This window comes from Somniosus microcephalus, unplaced genomic scaffold, assembly GCF_052327205.1.
Source record: "Somniosus microcephalus isolate GS21.2 unplaced genomic scaffold, FLI_Smic_1.0 unresolved_chr1, whole genome shotgun sequence".
Classification (NCBI taxonomy): Eukaryota; Metazoa; Chordata; class Chondrichthyes; order Squaliformes; family Somniosidae; genus Somniosus; species Somniosus microcephalus.
In genome coordinates this window covers 162,549,305-162,572,306 of record NW_028225179.1, presented here as the reverse complement: position 1 = coordinate 162,572,306, position 23,002 = coordinate 162,549,305, and the positions used below count along the sequence as shown (strand labels likewise).

General features: G+C 49.1%; 1 protein-coding gene across 2 annotated transcripts in view; it reads right to left on the bottom strand.

The window, feature by feature from the left end:
- Positions 1 to 6,529, bottom strand: part of LOC147096431 (zinc-binding protein A33-like) — a 49,755-nt gene extending 43,226 nt beyond the window's left edge. Inside the window, exons 1-3 of one of the 2 annotated variants that reach the window (XM_085975193.1) lie at positions 5,928 to 6,529; positions 5,738 to 5,833; positions 5,410 to 5,643 (exon numbers count right to left, since the gene is read on the bottom strand). In XM_085975193.1, coding sequence (XP_085831319.1) covers positions 5,410 to 5,643; positions 5,738 to 5,833; positions 5,928 to 6,338 — 741 coding nt within the window. In that variant the 5' untranslated portion in view covers positions 6,339 to 6,529. The remainder of the gene's footprint in view (positions 1 to 5,409; positions 5,644 to 5,737; positions 5,834 to 5,927) is intronic. The other variant, XM_085975192.1, reaches the window with a different exon arrangement.
- Positions 6,530 to 23,002: the final 16,473 nt, after the last annotated feature.

Below are 23,002 nucleotides of genomic sequence, written 5' to 3'. Positions count from 1 at the left end.
GAAGGGACCGAGTGTAATGTATCCAAGTTTGCTGATGGTACAAAGCTAGGTGGGACAGTAAGCTGTGAGAACACAAACAGTCTGCAAAGGGATCTAGATAGACTAAGTGAATGGGCAGTAAGGTGGCAGATGAGAGGTTATTCACTTTGGTAGGACGAATAGAAAAACAATATTTTTTAAATGGTGAGAAACTTTGAAATGTTGGTGTTCAGAGAGATTTGGGTGTCCTCGTGCAAGAAACACAGAAAGCTAGCATGCAGGTACAGCAAGCAATAAGGAAGGCAAATGGCATGTTGGCTTTTATTGCAAGGGGGTTGGAGTATAAGAGTAAGGATGTCTTGCTCCAATTGTACAGGGCCTTGGTGAGACCACACCTGGAGTACTGGGCACAGTTCTGGTCTCCTTATCTAAGGAAGGATATACTTGCCTTGGAGGCGGTGCAACAAAGGTTCACTAGATTGATTCCTGGGATGAGAGGGCTGTCCGATGATGAGAGATTGTGTAGAATGGGCCGATACTCTCTGGAGTTTAGAAGAATGAGAGGTGACCTCATTGAAACATACATGATTCTGAAGAGAATTGACAGGGTAGATGCTGAGAGGTTGTTTCCCCTGGCTGGAGTGTCTAGAACTAGGGGTCACAATCTCAGGATAAGGGGTCGGCCATTTAAGACTGAGATGAGGAGGATTTCCTCACTCAGAGGGTTGTGAATCTTTGGAATTCTCTGCCCCAGAGGGCTGTGAATGCTGAGTCTTTGAGCATATGGGATACTTGCCTTCATTAGCCGAGGCATAGAATATAAGAGCAGGGAGGTTATGATGGAGCTGTACAAAACACTAGTTTGGCCACAGCTGGAATACAGTGTGCAGTTCTGGTCACCACACTATAGGAAGGATGTGATTGCATTGGAGAGGGTGCAGAGGAGATTCATCAGGATGTTACCTGGGCTGGAGCGCTTCAGCTATGAAGAGAGACTGGACAGGCTGGGGTTGTTTTCCTTAGAGCAGAGAAGGCTGAGGGGGGACCTGATTGAGGTGTACAAAATTATGAGGTGCATAGATAGGGTAGATAGAAAGGAACTTTTCCCCTTAGGAGAGGGGTCAATAACCAGGGGGCATAGTTTCAAGGTAAGGGGCAGGAGGTTTAGAGGGGATTTGAAGGAAAACCTTTTCACCCAGAGGGTGGTTGGAATCTGGAACTCACTGCCTGAAAGGGTGGTAGAGCCAGGAACCCTCACAACATTCAAGAAGCATTTAGATGAGCACCTGAAATGCCATAGCATAAAAGGCTAAGGACCAAGTGCTGGAAAATGGGATTAGAATAGACAGGGCTTGATGGCCGGCGCGGACACGATGGGCCAAAGGGCCTCTTTCTGTGTTGTATAACTCTATGACTCTAGTGCAGAAAAGTGGAGTTGAGGTAGAAGATCAGCCATGATCTTATTGAATAGTGGAGCTGGCTCGAGGGGCCGAATGGCCTACTCCTGCTCCTATTTCTTATGTTTTTTTTTATTCATTGATGGGATGTGGGCGTCGCTGGCTAGGCCTGCATTTAGTGCCCATCCCTAATTGCCCTTGAGAAGATGGTGGTGAACCGTCTTCTTGAACCGCTGCAGTCCATATGGTATAGGTACACCCACAATGCTGTTAGGAAGGGAGTTCCAGGATTTTGGCCCAGCGACAGTGAAGGAACGGCGATACAGGTCCAAGTCAGGATGGTATGTGGCTTGGAGGGGAACTTGTAGGTGGTGATGTTCCCATGCGTCTGCTGCCCTTGTCCTTCTAAGTGGTAGAGGTCGTGGGTTTGGAAGGTGCTGTTGAAGGAGCTTTGGCGAGTTGCTGCAGTGCATCTTGTAGATGGTACACACTGCAGCCACAGTGCGCCGGTGGTGGAGGGAGTGAATGTTGAAGGTGGTGGATGGAGTGCCAATCAAGCGGGCTGCTTTATCCTGAATGGTGTCGAGCTTCTTGAGTGTTGTTGGAGCTGCACTCATCCAGGCAAGTGGAGAGTATTCCATCACACTCCTGACTTGTGCCTTGTAGATGGTGGAAAGGCTTTGGGGAGTCAGGAGGTGAGACACTCGCCGCAGAATTCCCAGCCTCTGGCCTGCTCTTGTAGCCACAGTATTTATATGGCTGGTCCAGTTCAGTTTCTGATCAATGGTAACCCCCAGGATGTTGATAGTGGGGGATTCAGTGATGGTAATGCCATTGAATGTCAAGGGGAGATGGTTAGAGTCTCGCTTGTTGGAGATGGTCATTGCCTGGCACTTGTGTGGTGCGAATGTTACTTGCCACTTGTCAGCCCAAGTCTGAATGTTGTCCAGGTCTTGCTGCAAATGGACACGGACTGCGTCAGTATCTGACGAGTCTCGAATGGTGCTGAACAGTGTGCAATCATCAGCGAACATCCCCACTTCTGACCTTATGATGGAGGGAAGGTCATTGATGAAACACTGAAGATGGTTGGGCCTTGGACACTGCCCTGAGGAACTTCTGCAGTGATGTCATGTGATTGAGATGAATGACCTCCAACAACCACAGCCAACTTCCTTTGTGCTAGGTATGATTCCAACCAATGGAGAGTTTTCCCCTTGATTCCCATTGACTTCAGTTTTGCTAGGGCTCCTTGATGCCACACTCGATCAAATGCTGCCTTGATGTCAAGGGCAGTCACTCTCACCCCACCTCGAGTTCAGCTCTTTTGTCCATGTTTGGACCAAGGCTGTAATGAGGTCAGGAGCTGAGTGGCCCTGGCGGAACCCAAACTGGGCGTCAGTTAGCAGGTTATTGCTGAGTAAGTGCCGCTTGATAGCACTGTCGACGACACCTTCCATCACTTTGCTGATGATTGAGAGTAGACTGATGGGACGGTAATTGGCCGGGTCAGATTTGTCCTGCTTTTTGTAGACAGGACATACTTGGGCAATTTTCCACATTGCCGGGTAGATGCCAATGTTGTAGCTGTACTGGAACAGCTTGGCTAGGGGCGCAGCTAGTTCTGGAGCACAAGTCTTCAGTACTATTGCCGGAATGTTGTCAGGGCCCATAGCCTTTGCAGTATCCAGTGTCTTCAGCCGTTTCTTGACATCACATGGAGTGAATTGAATGGGCTGAAGACTGGCATCTGTGATGCTGGGGACCTCAGGAGGAGGCCGAGATGGATCATCCACTCGGCACTTCTGGCTGAAGATAGTTGCAAATGCTTCAGCCTTGTCTTTTGCACTCACGTGCTGGGCTCCACCATCATTGAGGATGGGGATATTTTTGGAGCCTCCTCCTCCTGTTAACTGTTTAATTGTCCACCACCACTCACGACTGGATGTGGCAGGACTGCAGAGCTTTGATTTGATCCGATGGTTGTGAGATCGCTTAGCTCTGTCTATCGCATGTTGCTTCCATTGTTTGGCATGCAAGTAGTCCTGTGTTGTAGCCTCACCAGGTTGACACCTCATTTTTCGGTATGCCTGGTGCTGGTCCCGGCATGCTCTCCTGCACGCTTCATTAAACCAGGGTTGATCTCCTGGCTTGATGGTAATGGTAGAGTGAGGGATATGCCGGGCCATGAGGTTACAGATTGTGGTTGAATACAATTCTGCTGCTGCTGATGGCCCACAGCGCCTCATGGATGCCCAGTTTTGAATTGCCAGATCTGTTCGAAATCTGTCCCATTTAGCACGGTGGTAGTGCCACACAACACGGTGGAGAGTATCCTCAACATGAAGACGGGACTTCGTCTCCACAAGGACTGTGCGGTGGTCACTTCCACCAATGCTGTCATGGACAGATGCATCTGCAACAGGTAGATTGGTGAGGACACGATCAAGTAGGTTTTTCCCTCTTGTTGGTTCCCTCACCACCTGTCGCAGACCCAGTCTGGCAGCTATGTCCTTTAGGACTCGGTCAGTTGTGGTGCTACCGAGCCACTCTTGGTGATGGACATTTAAGTCCCTCACCCAGAGGACATTTTGTGCCCTTGCTACTCTCAGTGCTTCTTCCAATTGGTGTTCAACATGAAGGAGTACTGATTCATCAGCTGAGGGAGGGCGGTAGGTGGTAATTAGCAGGAGGTTTCCTTGCCCATGTTTGACTTGATGCCATGAGACCTCATGGGGTCCTGAGTCAATGTTGAGGACTCCCATGGCTACTCCCTCCCGACTGTATACCACGGTGCCACCACCTCTGGTGGGTCTGTCCTGCCGGTGGGACAGGACATACCCAGGGATGGTGATGGTGGTGTCTGGGACATTGGTTGTAAGGTATGATTCGGTAATTATGACTATGTCAGGCTGTTGCTTGACTAGTCTGTGGGACAGCTCTCCCAATTTTGGCACAAGCCCCCAGATGTTGGTAAGGAGGACTTTGCAGGGTCGACAGGGCTGTGTTTGCCGTTGTCGTTGTCGTTTCCGGTGCCGAGGTCGATGCCGGGTGGTCCGTTCGGTTTTATTCTTATTGTTTTTCGTAGCGGTTGTTTACAACTGAGTGGCTTGCTAGGCCATTTCAGAGGGCAGTTAAGAGTCAACCACATTGCTGTGGGTCTGGAGTCACCCCATCCACCACCTGAAACATTCAGTCCCTCCACCACCGGCACACAGTGGCTGCAGTGTGTACCATCCACAAGATGTACTGCAGCGACTTGCCAAGGCTTCTTCGACAGCACCTCCCAAACCTGCTATCTCTACCGCCTAGAAGGACAAGGGCAGCAGGCGCATGGGAACACCACCACCTGCAAGTTGCCCTCCAAGTTACACACCATCCTGACTTGGAAATATATCGCCGATCCTTCATCGTCGCTGGGTCAAAATCCTGGAACTCCCTCCCTAACAGCACTGTGGGAGTACCTTCACCACACGGACTGCAGCGGTTCAAGAAGGCAGCTCACCACCACCTTCTCAAGGGCAATTGGGGATGGACAATAAATGCTAGCCTTGCCAGTGAGGCCCACATTCCATGAAGAAATTTAAAAAATACAATGGAGGAACAGCTGAAACCCATTGCCTACAATTACTGTCCCATGTGGGAACTCCAGGGCACAGATTTAAGGTGATTGGCTAAATAATCAGATGCAAGATTTCTTTTTACGCAGGGAGTTGTTATAATCTGGAATGTACTGCCTGAATGTGGGGTGGAAGCAGATTCAATAGTAACATACAAAAGGGAATTGGATAAATACTTGAAAGAAATAAATTTACAGGGCTGTGGGCCGAATTGGCATGCTGTACCAAAGAACTGTGATGAGCAGAATGGCCTCCTTCTGTGCTGCATCATACTATGAATATGAAACCAGCAAAAAACAAGTTGTTCAATGAGGTTCGCCAAAGGCCAGCAAGCAATATGAAACTCTCTACAACAGTTATTGTCAATTCGATCAACTTGGTATAGTTTGTTAAAAAATGAAAGAATCTCTTACCTTCAGAAATGTGATTGTGTCTTGTTCCTCCATCTGTCTCTGTAACTCTGATATTTCTCGCCCAACACAATCTAACTCCTGCTGGATTCTACTGAGGTTTTTCTCCATTGTTTTCAGAATCTCCCCCTCTTTTTCCCTGAGATCTCTGATTAAACGCTGCTCTCTCTCAGTGAGAATCTGGTGCATTTTAGCGAACTCGGATGTGATGTGGGTCTGCAGACTGCTCGACTCTTCCTACCAAATGAAATGTGAAACATAATTAATGTACCGTGATAAAGGGAAACAAAACTAACCGAGATCCCAGAAAATCAGCACAGGGAGACCTTACCCTAATTGCGGAAATCCGCTGTTTCTGCCGCAGTGCGGTGTCCAGAGCCGAATCCTTTCTCTTTGTAGCCGATTCCAAGTATGGTTTCAGTTGATCCTGGAATTGGAACAGAAATTCAATGAATCAGACGTTTGAACAGGGCAACTGAGAGTAAGAATAGACGACCAGAAGTTAAACCCTCCCATCTTACCTTGTACATCTCCACAGCCTCATCTATCGGCATGAAGCGGTGCTCCCGGTGTTCCCGCGAATCTCTACAAATGTAACAGATCAGTTTCTTGTCAGTTTCACAAAACAGCTTCAGTTCTTCCTGATGCTTCTCACAGTGAAGTTTACTTTCCTTCTCTTTCCGATTCAGCTTCAGATTTCGCGCTTTCTCAGCCAGACTGGCTAAGGCCCGATTAGCCCTGAGGTTTCCTTCCCAAATCATCTCTCGACATTCCGGGCAGGAGTTTCTCCTCCTCTTTGCCCAACACTGTGTGATGCAGGAGCGGCAGAAGTTGTGCCCACACTGCAGTATTACCGGATCGGTGAAGAAATCCAGGCAAATGGGACAATTTACATCTTCAGTCCAACTTTCGGCCTGCTTTCTGAAAGCCATGTTCACCCTCAGCACTTCCTCGATTCAAACCCGCTTTCAGTTTCGATGTTTGTGCGCGGAGTGGATCTATGCTATGCAGGTTCCGCCCAAAGCTGGCCCTTGAGCACCGCAACATGGACATCATTTCCGCGCGGGGGTGGGGTGGACCAGCTGTCGAACCCCGGTAAAAAGGGCGAGAACCGCACGAAAATGAACCTGCAGTAAGTTTTAACCCATTGAGCTCGGGGTTGATCGGTTGTCCACGCGTATGTGCATCTGCACCTAGCAGCAACAATACCCAATGGACAATTGAACTGCTTAAACCGGTTGGGTCGAATGGCCCGTTTCTGTGCTGTACAATTCTACGTACTGCTATGTATGTAATTCTTTGAGTCATTGCAATGGCCCAGGACCGTTTTGTGGAGACCGTTCAGTAAACAGTTGAAGATCTTGTTGATTAAAGTGGGGCTGATCTCCAGGTGCTGAGAAAAAATCCGAACGAGACAACCAACTAGTTTAAACTAAATATACATAACGACTAGGGAGGAGTTCTTGCTGTGCTTAGAGAATGGAAAACTCCAAGATTACTGTAAATGGAGAAACATAGAAGAGAGGAGCAGGAGTAGGCCATTCGGCCCCTCGAGCCTGCTCCGCCATTCAATGAGATCATGGCTGATCATCCAAATTCAGTACCCTGTCCCTGCCTTCTCCCCATATCCCTTGATCCCTTTAGCCTATGGCCCAGAAATTCGGGTCTCCACGGGTGAGTACGCACGGGGTACTCACCCGTAGGCCCAATGGAAGTGCCGGTTTCCTGCATGCACTGCGCGTGCGCGGGAAACCGGCACTTCCGTTCCCCTGAACGAAGGGGTTCAGAGGTCGAACGCGTGTGCAGGAGAGGCTGCGCGTGCGCATCGAACTTCGGTCTTTTTTACAGGTTTTCCCGGACGGGTAAGTCTCCAGGAGTTACACATTTAAAAAGCAGGCGTAAGGCCTGCTTTTTACAAGGTAAGTGGTGAATTAATTAAAATTAAAACATTTTTGCCACAGGTTTATTATTTTTAAATACTTTAAAGCAAGGTAAGTTTATTTTTAGCCCCGTTAGAAAATAAAATTATTTTTTTCATAAATTTAAATTATTGTTTAAAATAGTTATTTCATGTAATTTATAGTTTATTTTAAAAATGTGATTTAAAAAAAATGTATTTGAAGATTTAGTGATGTTTTGGGGCCCGTAGTATTTATAAGTTTTGACAGCTCTTCTTGTCAAACTTATGAATGAAGCATTCCCTGCTCCGATTGGCTCCCCATGGCCCACGTGATCCCAGGGGACGCATCGAACTAACTGCGTCCCTGGGATACGTGAGCACTGCGCGCCGGCAGCTGGAGCAGGCCCCGGATCGGAATTCCACGGGGGCCCACAGCTCAATGGCCAGCGCGCAAGGTAAGTGCAGGTCGGGGGCTTACACCCGCGGGAAGCCCCCGACCCGAATTTCTGGGCCATTTTCTAACTCCTTCTTGAATATATTTAATGAATTGGCCTCAACTGCCTTCTGTGGTAGAGAATTCCACAGGTTCACCACTCTCTGGGTGAAGAAATTCCTCCTCATCTCTGTCCTAAATGGCTTACCCCTTATCCTTAGACTGTGACCCCTGGTTCTGGACTCCCCGACCATCGGGAACATCCTTCCTGCGTCTAGTCTGTCCAGTCCTGTCAGAATTTTATAAGTTTCAATAAGAAGAAACAGAGAAAGTGGATTAAAACAGCAAATGCTGGAAATATTCAGCAGGTCAGGCCGCATCTGTGGAGAGAGAAAGGGAGTTTTAATGCCCTGAGATTGCAGTCCCCATGACGGCATACTCTCAGAGTACGCGGTCGTAATCCATTTGAAAGTCCCTGCACCTTTAAGTGGACGTGGGAAATCTGGAACTTGGGATCTGTCAAGGTACGCATTGACAGATCATCTGAACTAACAACAGAAAATGCTGGAAAAACTCAGCAGGCCAGGCAACATCCGTGGAGAGAAAATAGAGTCAACGTTTTGGGTGAAAACCCTTTGTCAAGACTGAAGAAGCACAGGAAATGAAACAAATTAAAAGGCCAGGCTGGGGGCTGGGAGAGAACAAAAGAGAAGTGAAGAGACGTTGGCCCAGAACTTGGTGTCGGGGGCTTGCCGCGGGTGCAAGCCCCCGATCTGCACTCACCCTGCGCGCTGACATCTGAAGCCCGGGCCTGCTTGCATTTCCTGTCACAGGCCCGGTTCAGATGTCGGCGCGCTGTGCTTACCTGATCCAGCGGCGTAGTTAGTACGATGTGCCGGCTGGGATCAGGTGAGCACTGTACAACCAATCAGGGGAGGGGAAGGTTCATTCATGAGTTTGAGAGTAAGAACTGTCAAACTCATGAAAACTACGGGGGCCCAAAACACTATTTAAACTTTAAATAAAAATTTTTAAAAAACATCCCAATCATTAAATTAAGTATAAATAAGTTAAAAAAAATAATTTAAATAATTTTTTTTTTGAAAAAATAAATTTTTAGTAAGGGTCTAAAACTAAACTTATCTTATTGTAGATTCTTTAAAATAATAAACCTGTGGAAAAAAAAATTCTAAATTACACTAAAACACCACTTACCTGTAAAAATAAATACTTACGTGTGCTTTTTACAAGCGTAAAGACCGGAGGCCTTTACACATGCGCAAATCCCCCAAAACAGAGGAAATCTAAGACGCACGCGCTGCCCCCTACAGCGCACGCGCTAGCCTCTTCACCTCTTGGGTTAGAGGAGAGGAAATGCCGGTTTTCAGCGCATGCGCTGTGCATGCTGAAAACCGGCATTTCCTCCGGCCAGACGCGTGAGTACCCCGTCCGTACTCACGCGTTTGGGGAGGAATTACTGCCCCATTAAGAGGTATTCAAAACGAGACGAGATGGTGATCGGACAAGTGGAGACAAAAGGCGGCTCTAGATGAGGTGTGAAATGCGCTGGCAGAATGGGAGACAGCTGCCATGTGGGAGAGAGAACAAGGGAGAAGGGCCAAAGCAAAGGTGTGGATAAAAAATAAAAGTAAAAATGTAATGGGGGCTGAGGTTATGATCTGAAATTGTTGAACTCGATATTGAGTCCGGAAGGCTGTAAAGTGTCTAACCGGAAGATGAGGTGCTGTTCCTCGAGCGACAGATCCTCTGAACCACATGGAAACTCAGTATAGTTGATGCAGAGTTGGGCTATTTGCTGAACAACTGCCCAGCAATTGCCCACGCAACTCTTACGGCTGTTAAAAGCAGTTGTAGGGCCTGCTTTCATCATCGTAAAGGTATGGCTTAATTAAAACATTTAAAAATCCAAAATTATGCACATACACTTTAAATAAGTTTACATGCTAATAAAGATGTTTAAAATTATTTATCAAAAAATTACATTTTTATTGAGGTTGGTGCAATGAAGGGACTTATGAATAAAATTGTAATTCCGTACATTTATAATCATTAGAATTCAGTAAATTGTATAATTATCCAGGTGTTCCATTGCATCTCATTAGGGGATTCCCTTCGTAAATGATTGCACAGAAACATAGACGATAGGAGCAGGAGTAGGCCATTCGGCCCCTCGAGCCTGCTCCGCCATTCAATGAGATCATGGCTGATCATCCAAATTCAGTACCCTGTCCCTGCCTTCTCCCCATATCCCTTGATCCCTTTAGCCTCAAGAAATATATCCAACTCCTTCTTGAATATGGAATTGCAATAGAATCCTCCTTTGTGATTGGAGGTCTGGGCTCACGTGACTCCATGGACGCTTCCGAACTACCTGCGTCTCTGGGATCCATGGGCCTTTGTGCTGCTGTCTGCCTGGAGATCCGAGACTGCAACACTTTGCAGCCTGAGCATCTGGAGGCAGGTTGGGATTTGTTTCGCGAGTCGGAGGCGTACTCCGGCGGCACGCCTCTGACCGCAATTTCTAGGCCAATATTTCAAGTCAATTTCCTTTCATCAGAAAGTGGATATTTGGGCATGTAATGAAATCTGTTTGTCTTGATCCTGTATTCGTTTTGCACTCATGTATATTACCCTCCCCCACTGTGTTTAGTTTCACTTCCTCTTTCCCGACTAACCTGGGAGGTTCCAGGTCTTGGCTCTTGGCTCCGCCCCTGACTTCTCTTACATAAAGATCCCAGGATCTGTATGACTCCTGTGAACCAGTCGGCGTGTTGAGATGTTAGCTCTGATCTTAGTGATTAAAAGCCAACTTGTTTAAGTCTATAACTTCTAGTTTTGTGGTTATTGAAGGCCCATCAATTTTAATCACTAAAGAATACTAGGATGGATCGACTCCTAAAACCAGAGCATCTGGACTTGGATCCACATTCTGCTGAAGCATCAAATCAATTTGGACACTGGCTCAAATGCTTCGAACTCTTCTTGGAGGCCTCATCCGCTAGCAAGGTAGATAAACTGAGTCTACTGACTACTCGCGTAAGTCATCGGATTTATTCGTTCATCCGGGACGCCACCTCTTACACGGAGGCCATCACTATCCTGAAGGCCCAATACCAGAGGCCGGTAAACGAAGTGTATGCCAGACATCTGCTGGCTACACGCAGGCAGCGACCAGAGGAATCAATGGACGATTTCTTACAGGGCCTAAAGGACCTGGTCCGGGACTGTAACTGCAAGGCCGTGACGGCCAACGCGTACTCTGATGAATTGGTCCACGATTCCTTCATCACGGGCCTCAAATCGAAATATATCCGGCAGAGACTGCTGGAGAAGGAGGTCCTGGACTTAAAAAAGGCAGTGGCCACTGCGCGATCGCTGGACGTGGCCCAGAAAATCTCTGACTCTTATTCTTCCGACCATGCGGCCCTCACCGCCTCGTGCGCGCCGAGGGGGCCGCCATCTTGGAATCAGCCATCTTCCCCATCCAGGTCTCAGACCAGCTCTACGCCGCCGGAGTCCCCACACAGAAGTTCACCCAGGAGTCCTACTACAGTGGCAATGTCTCGAGGCCCGAAATGCTACTTCTGCGGCCAGGCCAAGCACCCCAGACAACGATGCCCAGCGAAGGACGCTACATGCTTCAAATGTAAGAAAAAGGGGCATTTTAGCAAAGCCTGCAGGGGGAATCCGATTTCCAACTCTGTCACCGCCTCGTGCGTGCCGTGCGGGCCGCCATCTTGAGATCCGCCATCTTTTCCCGACTCAACGGCCGCCCAGGGCCCAACAGTGGCTTCGATCACAGTGGATCAAGCCAGGCCACACCCGTTGACAAAATCCATGATGGACATACAGGTAAACGGGAATTTAACGAAATGTTTAAAAGGCACGGACTACAAGGATTTTAAACTCCTCGTGATGCCAGAACTCTGTGTTAATGTAATCTTGGGCCTGGACTTCCAATGCCACCACGAAAGTGTCACGCTAGCATATGGCGGGTCCCAGCCGCCACTCACAGTCTGTGGCCTATCAACCTTAAAAATCAGCCCGCCCTCTTTATTCGCTAATCTCGCTCCGAACTGTAGGCCCATAGCGACGGTGGCATAGTGGTTAGCACTGTTGTCTCACAGCGCCAGAGACCCGGGTTCGAATCCGGCCTCGGGCGACTGTCTGTGTGGAGTTTGCACATTCTCCCCGTGTTTGCGTGGGTTTTCTCCGGGTGCTCCGGTTTCCTCCCACAGTCCAAAGATGTGCGGGTTAGGTTGATTGGCTATGATAAATTGACCCTTAGTGTTAGGGGGATTAAATACGTGGGGTTACAGGGATAGGGTGGGATATGTGTTGGTGTAGGGGTTACGGGGATCGGGTGGGATATGTGTCGGTGCAGGTTCGATGGGCCGAAATGGCCTCTATCTGCACTGTGGGGTTTCTGTGATTCTGTGAAAAGTAGACGGTACAGTCTGGAAGACAGACCCTTTATCAAGGCGGAAGTGGACAGACTCCTGCGGGAAGGCATTATTGAATGCAGTACCAGCCCGTGGCGTGCCCAAGTAGTCATAGTTAAAAATAGCGAAAAGAAACGGATGGTAATTGACTACAGCCAGACTGTTAATATTTATACCCAGCTGGACGCCTACCCTTTACCCCGCATATCAGAAATGGTCAACCAGATTGCGCAATACCGAGTCTTCTCGACTATCGACCTCAAATCCGCGTATCACCAGCTCCCCATTAGAACGGAGGACCGCCCATACACCGCCTTCGAGGCGAACGGGCGACTTTACCATTTTCTCAGAGTGCCCTTCGGGGTAACAAATGGGGTCTCGGTCTTCCAACGTGAGATGGACCGCATGGTTGACGAGAATAAACTACAAGCTACCTACCCCTATCTGGACAATGTCACTATCTGCGGGCACAACCAGCAAGACCACGATCTAAATCTTGCGAGATTTTTAAAAACTGCCCTAAAGTTGAATCTAACCTACAACGAAGACAAATGTGTCTTTAACACAACCCGTCTCTGTATCCTCGGCTGTGTGGTGGAAGATGGGGTAATTGGACCGGACCCTGACCGATTACGCCCCCTAAAGGAACTGCCCCTGCCACACAATCCCAAAGCTTTAAAAAGGTGCCTGGGATTTTTTTCGTATTATGCCCAATGGGTGCCCAATTACTCTGATAAGGCCCGACCCCTCATTAAATCGACGTCCTTCCCACTATCAGCTGAAGCTCGGGAGGCTTTCACCAGTATTAAACAGGACATTGAAAGGGCTGCAGTGTGTGCAGTGGACGAATGCATTCCCTTTCAAGTCGAAAGCGATGCGTCAGACTTTGCCTTAGCTGCGACCCTCAATCAGGCTGGGAGACCTGTGGCCTTCTTCTCCCGAACCCTTCAGGGACCTGAAATCAGGCACTCTTCTGTCGAGAAGGAGGCACAGGCTATAGTGGAGGCAGTGCGGCACTGGAGACACTACCTAGCCGGCAAACGTTTCACCCTGCTCACCGACCAGCGGTCGGTGGCTTTCATGTTTAATAACAAACAAAGGGGGAAAATCAAGAATGACAAAATACTCAGGTGGAGGATCGAACTATCCACGTTCGACTATGATATTATGTACAGGCCGGGAGCCCTTAATGAACCCCCAGACGCCCTATCGCGGGGAATGTGTGCCAGCATTCATACGGACAAATTACAGGGTCTTCACAACGACCTCTGTCACCCAGGGGTCACCCGACTATACCATTTTATAAAGTCCCGCAATCTGCCCCACTCCATCGAGGGGGTCAGGGCAATGACCAGAGCCTGCCGCATCTGTGCGTAATGCAAGCCTCGTTTCTACATGCCTGACCGTGCACACCTTATCAAAGCCACACGGCCATTCGAGCGCCTAAGTCTGGACTTCAAGGGACCCCTTCCCTCTGCCGACCGTAACGTATACTTCCTCAATATCATTGATGAATATTCCCGCTTCCCCTTCGCCATTCCCTGCCCAGACATGACCAGTGCCACGGTCATCAAGTGTCTCTGTAATCTATTCTGCATGTTTGGCATGCCGAACTACATACACAGCGATAGGGGGACGTCATTCATGAGTGACAAGCTGCGCCAGTTCTTGCTCTCGAAGGGGATAGCCACTAGCAGAACCACTAGCTACAACCCCCGGGGTAATGGGCAAGTGGAAAGGGAGAATGCTACTGTTTGGAAGGCTGTCATGTTAGCCTTAAAGTCAAAAGGCCTTCCGACCTCCCGCTGGCAGGAAGTCCTCCCAGACGTGCTCCACTGCATAAGGTCTCTGTTATGTACTGCCACTAACGCTACCCCTCACGAAAAGATGTTCGTTTTCCCCCGGAAATCCACCTCGGGCATATCTCTACCCGCGTGGCTGACGTCTCCGGGGACAGTACTATTGTGGAAGCACGTGAGAGGCCATAAATCGGACCCCCTTGTGGAAAAGGTACAGCTCCTCCATGCAAACCCTCAGTACGCCTATATCGAATACTCTGACGGGCGAGAGGACACTGTTTCCATAAAAGACCTCGCTCCCTCGGGGAGCGGAGAGAACGATGGGAGACTACCCGATGAAGACCTACACTACAAAGAGACAGGACGCCCAGAGGTATCAATACCCAACTTTAACCTGGAGGACACTGCAGATAACCAGGAAGACACTGCGGAGGCCTGGACAGCGGAGGAACCAGAATCCACTCCCCTAGAGGCACCCCAACCAGCTATGCGCCGATCACTGAGAACTGCAAAACCTCCTGACAGGCTCACTTATACCAACTTTTAAGAAACATCACCCCGATGGACTAAATCTATAGAAGGGGTGAATGTAATGAAATCTGTTTGTCTTGATCCTGTATTCGTTTTGCACTCATGTATATTACCCTCCCCCACTGTGTATAGTTTCACTTCCTCTTTCCCGACTAACCTGGGAGGTTCCAGGTCTTGGCTCTTGGCTCCGCCCCTGACTTCTCTTACATAGAGTTTTACAGCACAGAAAGAGGCCCTTCGGCCCATCGTGTCTGCGCCGCCCATCCATCCCTGTCCAGTCTAATCCCATTTTCCAGCATTTGGTCCATAGCCTTGTATGCAATGGCATTTCAAGTGCTCATCCAAATGCTTCTTGAATGTTGTGAGGGTTCCTGCCTCCACCACCCTTTCAGGCATTGAGTTCCACATTCCAACCACCCTCTGGGTGAAAAAGTTCCTCCTCAAATCCCCTCTAAATCTCCTGCCCCTTACCCTGAATCTATGCCCCCTTGTTATTGACCCCCCCACTAAGGGGAAAAGTTCCTCTTTATCTACCCTATCTATGCCCCTCATTATTTTGTACACCTCAATCAGGTCCCCCCTCAGCCTTCTCTGCTCCAAGGAAAACAACTCCAGCCTGTCCAGCCTCTCTTCATAGCTGAGGCGCTCCATCCCAGGTAACATCCTGGTGAATCTTCTCTGCACCCTCTCCAAAGCAATCACATCCTTCCTATAGTGAGGCGACCAGAACTGCACACAGTACTCCAGCTGTGGCCTCACCAGCGTTTTGTACAGCTCCATCACAACCTCCCTGCTCTTATATTCTATGCCTCGGCTAATGAAGGCAAGTATCCCATATGCCTTCCTAACCACCTTATCTACCTGCTCCGCTGCCTTCAAGGATCTATGTACATGCACACCAAGGTCCCTCTGACCCTCTGTACTTCCTAGGGTCCTACCACTCATTGTGTATTCCCTTGCCTTATTTGTCCGTCCAAAATGCATCACCTCGCACTTTTCAGGGTTAAATTCCATTTGCCACTTTTCCGCCCATCTGACCAACCCGTTTATATCGTCCTGTAGCCGGAGGCTTTCCTCCTCGCAATTTACCACCCCACCAATTTTCGTGTCATCTGCGAACTTACTGATCATACCTTTTACATTTTCATCCAAATCATTTATGTAGATCACAAACAATAAGGGACCCAGCACCGATCCCTGAGGTACCCCACTGGACACAGGCTTCCAGTCACAAAAGCAACCTTCGACCATCACCCTCTGCCTCCTGCCACTCAGCCAGTTTAGGATCCAACGCGCCAAGGCACCCTGGATCCCATGGGCTCTTACCTTCTTGACCAGTCTCCTATGCGGGACTTTGTCAAAAGCTTTACTGAAGTCCATGTACACCACATCCACAGCATTTCCCTCATCCACCCCACTAGTCACCCCCTCGAAAAATTCGATCAGATTTGTTAGACATGATTTACCCTTGACAAAGCCATGCTGACTATCCCCGATTAATCCTTGCCTCTCCAAGTGGAGATTAATTTTGTCCCTCAGAATTTTTTCCAATAATTTCCCCACCACAGATGTTAGACTCACTGGCCTGTAATTCCCTGGTTTATCCCTGCTACCCTTCTTGAATAATGGTACTACGTTAGCTGTTCTCCAGTCCTCTGGTACATCCCCTGTGGCCAGAGAGGTTCTGAAAATTAGTGTCAGAGCCCCTGCAATCTCCTCCCTTGCCTCCCACAGCAGCCTGGGATACATCTCGTCCGGGCCTGGGGATTTATCCACTTTTTGGCCCGCTAAAACCGCTAGCACCTCCTCCCTCTCGATGCTAATATGTTCAAGTATGTCACAGTCCCCTTGCCCGATTTCTATGTCTGCATCGTCTTTCTCCATAGTGAACACAGATGCAAAAAATTCATTTAAAACCCCGCCTACATCCTCTGGCTCTACACACAGATTGCCACTTTGGTCCCTAATGGGCCCTACCCTTTCCCTGGTTATCCTCTTGCCCTTAATATACTTATAAAACATCTTAGGATTTTCCTTTATTTTGCTCGCCAGTGTTATTTCATGGCCCCTCCTCGCCCTCCTAATTTCTTTTTTAAGTATGCCCCTGCACTTTTTATACTCCTCTAGGGCTTCTTCTGTCTTTAGTCTTTTGTAACTGCCAAAAGCCCCCCTCTTATTTCTAATGCATTTTTGTATATCCCTTGTCATCCAAGGTTCCCTTTGCTTGTTGGTCCCACCCTTGACCTTTACAGGAACATGTTGGCGTTGTACTCTCTCTATTTCCCTTCTGAAAGTCTCCCACTGTTTTGATGTGGATTTTCCTATAAGCAGCTGCTCCCAGTCCACTTTGGCCAGATCCTGCCTTATCATATTAAAATCGGCCTTCCCCCAATTTAGAACCCTTATTTCCGGGCCGTCTTTGTCTTTTTCCATGACCACCTTAAATCTCACCGAATTATGGTCACTGTCGCCAAAATGCTCTCCTACTGACACTTCCACCACTTGCCCGGCTACATTCCCCAGAATTAGGTCCAGTACCGCCCCCTCTCTTGTAGGACTTTCTACATGTTGGCTCAAAAAGCTCTCCTGGATGCACTTTAAGAATTCTGCACCCTCTAAGCCTTTCACACTCTGACTGTCCCAATTTATATTGGGGAAGTTGAAATCCCCCACGATTATTACCCTATTATTTTCGCACTTCTCGGAGATTTGCCTACATATCTGTTCCTCTATCTCCCCCTGACTGTTTGGGGGCCTATAGTACACTCCCAGCAAAGTGCTTGCCCCCTTTTTGTTTTTAAGTTCTACCCATATGGCCTCATTAGAGGAACCCGCTAATATATCATCCCTCCTTACAGCAGTAATTGACTCCTTAATTAATATTGCAACACCTCCTCCCCTTTTACACCCCCCTCTGTCTCGCCTGAAGATTCTATACCCCGGAATATTGAGCTGCCAGTCCTGACCCTCCCTCAACCATGTCTCCGTGATAGCAACAACATCGTACTCCCATGTGTTCAACAACAACTTCAGTTCATCCACCTTATTTGCAAGACTCCTTGCATTAAAATAAATGCCTTCCAGCCCTGCCATATTCTCTTTTGCCTTCACATATTTGCTCTGCCTTCCCAGCTGACTTGTTTTTCCCTCTGTATTTGGCCGTAAATCACCCCCTACTATAGCTCCACTCTGTACCCCAACCCCCTGCCAAGTTAGTTTAAACCCTCCCCAGCAGTGCTAGCAAACCTCCCCGCAAGGATATTGGTTCCCCCCTGGTTCAGGTGTAAACCGTCCGACTTGTACAAGTCCCACCTTTCCCAGAAGCAGACCCAGTGATCCAGGAAACTAAAGCCCTCCCCCTTGCACCATCCCTTTAGCCACGCATTCATCTGTTCTATCTTCCTATTCCTATACTTACTAGCACGTGGCACCGGGAGTAATCCAGAGATTACAACCTTTGAGGTCCTGCTCCTTAATCCTTCACCTAGCTCCCTAAATTCTTGCTGCAGGACCTCATCCCTCTTTTTACCTATGTCGTTGGTACCAATGTGGACCACGACCACTGGCTGTTCTCCCTCCCCCTCCCCCTCCAGAATGCCCTGCAGCCGCTCAGTGACATCCTTGACCCTGGCACCAGGATCTGTATGACTCCTGTGAACCAGTCGGCGTGTTGAGATGTTAGCTCTGATCTTAGTGATTAAAAGCCAACTTGTTTAAGTCTATAACTTCTAGTTTTGTGGTTATTGAAGGCCCATCAATTTTAATCACTAAAGAATACTAGGATGGATCGACTCCTAAAACCAGAGCATCTGGACTTGGATCCACATTCTGCTGAAGCATCAAATCAATTTGGACACTGGCTCAAATGCTTCGAACTCTTCTTGGAGGCCTCATCCGCTAGCAAGGTAGATAAACTGAGTCTACTGACTACTCGCGTAAGTCATCGGATTTATTCGTTCATCCGGGACGCCACCTCTTACACGGAGGCCATCACTATCCTGAAGGCCCAATACCAGAGGCCGGTAAACGAAGTGTACGCCAGACATCTGCTGGCTACACGCAGGCAGCGACCAGAGGAATCAATGGACGATTTCTTACAGGGCCTAAAGGACCTGGTCCGGGACTGTAACTGCAAGGCCGTGACGGCCAACGCGTACTCTGATGAATTGGTCCACGATTCCTTCATCACGGGCCTCAAATCGAAATATATCCGGCAGAGACTGCTGGAGAAGGAGGTCCTGGACTTAAAAAAGGCAGTGGCCACTGCGCGATCGCTGGACGTGGCCCAGAAAATCTCTGACTCTTATTCTTCCGACCATGCGGCCCTCACCGCCTCGTGCGCGCCGAGGGGACCGCCATCTTGGAATCAGCCATCTTCCCCATCCAGGTCTCAGACCAGCTCTACACCGCCGGAGTCCCCACACAGAAGTTCACCCAGGAGTCCTACTACAGCGGCAATGTCTCGAGGCCCGAAATGCTACTTCTGCGGCCAGGCCAAGCACCCCAGACAACGATGCCCAGCGAAGGACGCTACATGCTTCAAATGTAAGAAAAAGGGGCATTTTAGCAAAGTCTGCAGGGGGAATCCGATTTCCAACTCTGTCACCGCCTCGTGCATGCCGCGCGGGCCGCCATCTTGAGATCCGCCATCTTTTCCCGACTCAACGGCCGCCCAGGGCCCAACAGTGGCTTCGATCACAGTGGATCAAGCCAGGCCACACCCGTTGACAAAGTCCATGATGGACATACAGGTAAATGGGAATTTAACGAAATGTTTAATTGACTGTGGGAGTACCGAGAGTTTTATCCACCCTAGCCTGGTACGGCGACACTCATTAACGGTAACCCCTACACGGAGCAGAATTGCTATGGCTGCTAAGCCCCACACTTCGGACATTTTGGGCTACTGTGTGGTAACACTGACTGTAAAAGCCACGAACTACAAGGATTTTAAACTCCTCGTGATGCCAGAACTCTGTGTTAATGTAATCTTGGGCCTGGACTTCCAATGCCACCACGAAAGTGTCACGCTAGCATATGGCGGGTCCCAGCCGCCACTCACAGTCTGTGGCCTATCAACCTTAAAAATCAGCCCGCCCTCTTTATTCGCTAATCTCGCTCCGAACTGTAGGCCCATAGCGACGGTGGCATAGTGGTTAGCACTGTTGTCTCACAGCGCCAGAGACCCGGGTTCGAATCCGGCCTCGGGCGACTGTCTGTGTGGAGTTTGCACATTCTCCCCGTGTTTGCGTGGGTTTTCTCCGGGTGCTCCGGTTTCCTCCCACAGTCCAAAGATGTGCGGGTTAGGTTGATTGGCTATGATAAATTGACCCTTAGTGTTAGGGGGATTAAATACATGGGGTTACAGGGATAGGGTGGGATATGTGTTGGTGTAGGGGTTACGGGGATCGGGTGGGATATGTGTCGATGCAGGCTCGATGGGCCGAAATGGCCTCTATCTGCACTGTGGGGTTTCTGTGATTCTGTGAAAAGTAGACGGTACAGTCTGGAAGACAGACCCTTTATCAAGGCGGAAGTGGACAGACTCCTGCGGGAAGGCATTATTGAATGCAGTACCAGCCCGTGGCGTGCCCAAGTAGTCATAGTTAAAAATAGCGAAAAGAAACGGATGGTAATTGACTACAGCCAGACTGTTAATATTTATACCCAGCTGGACGCCTACCCTTTACCCCGCATATCAGAAATGGTCAACCAGATTGCGCAATACCGAGTCTTCTCGACTATCGACCTCAAATCCGCGTATCACCAGCTCCCCATTAGAACGGAGGACCGCCCATACACCGCCTTCGAGGCGAACGGGCGCCTCTACCATTTTCTCAGAGTGCCCTTCGGGGTAACAAATGGGGTCTCGGTCTTCCAACGTGAGATGGACCGCATGGTTGACGAGAATAAACTACAAGCTACCTACCCCTATCTGGACAATGTCACTATCTGCGGGCACAACCAGCAAGACCACGATCTAAATCTTGCGAGATTTTTAAAAACTGCCCTAAAGTTGAATCTAACCTACAACGAAGACAAATGTGTCTTCAACACAACCCGTCTCTGTATCCTCGGCTGTGTGGTGGAAGATGGGGTAATTGGACCGGACCCTGACCGATTACGCCCCCTAAAGGAACTGCCCCTGCCACACAATCCCAAAGCTTTAAAAAGGTGCCTGGGATTTTTTTCGTATTATGCCCAATGGGTGCCCAATTACTCTGATAAGGCCCGACCCCTCATTAAATCGACGTCCTTCCCACTATCAGCTGAAGCTCGGGAGGCTTTCACCAGTATTAAACAGGACATTGAAAGGGCTGCAGTGTGTGCAGTGGACGAATGCATTCCCTTTCAAGTCGAAAGCGATGCGTCAGACTTTGCCTTAGCTGCGACCCTCAATCAGGCTGGGAGACCTGTGGCCTTCTTCTCCCGAACCCTTCAGGGACCTGAAATCAGGCACTCTTCTGTCGAGAAGGAGGCACAGGCTATAGTGGAGGCAGTGCGGCACTGGAGACACTACCTAGCCGGCAAACGTTTCACCCTGCTCACCGACCAGCGGTCGGTGGCTTTCATGTTTAATAACAAACAAAGGGGGAAAATCAAGAATGACAAAATACTCAGGTGGAGGATCGAACTATCCACGTTCGACTATGATATTATGTACAGGCCGGGAGCCCTTAATGAACCCCCAGACGCCCTATCGCGGGGAATGTGTGCCAGCATTCATACGGACAAATTACAGGGTCTCCACAACGACCTCTGTCACCCAGGGGTCACCCGACTATACCATTTTATAAAGTCCCGCAATCTGCCCCACTCCATCGAGGGGGTCAGGGCAATGACCAGAGCCTGCCGCATCTGTGCGGAATGCAAGCCTCGTTTCTACATGCCTGACCGTGCACACCTTATCAAAGCCACACGGCCATTCGAGCGCCTAAGTCTGGACTTCAAGGGACCCCTTCCCTCTGCCGACCGTAACGTATACTTCCTCAATATCATTGATGAATATTCCCGCTTCCCCTTCGCCATTCCCTGCCCAGACATGACCAGTGCCACGGTCATCAAGTGTCTCTGTAATCTATTCTGCATGTTTGGCATGCCGAACTACATACACAGCGATAGGGGGACGTCATTCATGAGTGACGAGCTGCGCCAGTTCTTGCTCTCGAAGGGGATAGCCACTAGCAGAACCACTAGCTACAACCCCCGGGGTAATGGGCAAGTGGAAAGGGAGAATGCTACTGTTTGGAAGGCTGTCACGTTAGCCTTAAAGTCAAAAGGCCTTCCGACCTCCCGCTGGCAGGAAGTCCTCCCAGACGTGCTCCACTGCATAAGGTCTCTGTTATGTACTGCCACTAACGCTACCCCTCACGAAAAGATGTTCGTTTTCCCCCGGAAATCCACCTCGGGCATATCTCTACCCGCGTGGCTGACGTCTCCGGGGACAGTACTATTGTGGAAGCACGTGAGAGGCCATAAATCGGACCCCCTTGTGGAAAAGGTACAGCTCCTCCATGCAAACCCTCAGTACGCCTATATCGAATACTCTGACGGGCGAGAGGACACTGTTTCCATAAAAGACCTCGCTCCCTCGGGGAGCGGAGAGAACGATGGGAGACTACCCGATGAAGACCTACACTATAAAGAGACAGGACGCCCAGAGGTATCAATACCCAACTTTAACCTGGAGGACACTGCAGATAACCAGGAAGACACTGCGGAGGCCTGGACAGCGGAGGAACCAGAATCCACTCCCCTAGAGGCACCCCAACCAGCTATGCGCCGATCACTGAGAACTGCAAAACCTCCTGACAGGCTCACTTATACCAACTTTTAAGAAACATCACCCCGATGGACTAAATCTATAGAAGGGGTGAATGTAATGAAATCTGTTTGTCTTGATCCTGTATTCGTTTTGCACTCATGTATATTACCCTCCCCCACTGTGTATAGTTTCACTTCCTCTTTCCCGACTAACCTGGGAGGTTCCAGGTCTTGGCTCTTGGCTCCGCCCCTGACTTCTCTTACATAAAGATCCCAGGATCTGTATGACTCTTTCCTGTGAACCAGTCGGCGTGTTGAGATGTTAGCTCTGATCTTAGTGATTAAAAGCCAACTTGTTTAAGTCTATAACTTCTAGTTTTGTGGTTATTGAAGGCCCATCAGGGCATATCTCGGTTGAACAGTTTCAGAAGATGAGAGATAGAGGGAGGAAATCAAAATAAGAGTCGCACTGGGAGCTGATACTGGTTGGAAGTTGACGGTGGTTTGGAAATGCAGGGGGGAAATCCCCTTTGTAAATAAAGTCAGATTAATTAAACTTTGGTTCTACCTGTTTCACTGCATGAGCCTGAAACATGGCGCCTCAGGACAGAAGATGAACAAGCATCTTGAGCAGGAGTGGATCATTTGAGACGCATTCTCGATATTTGTAGGATTCAGAGGTTTAGAAACGGTACCTTGTGGAAAG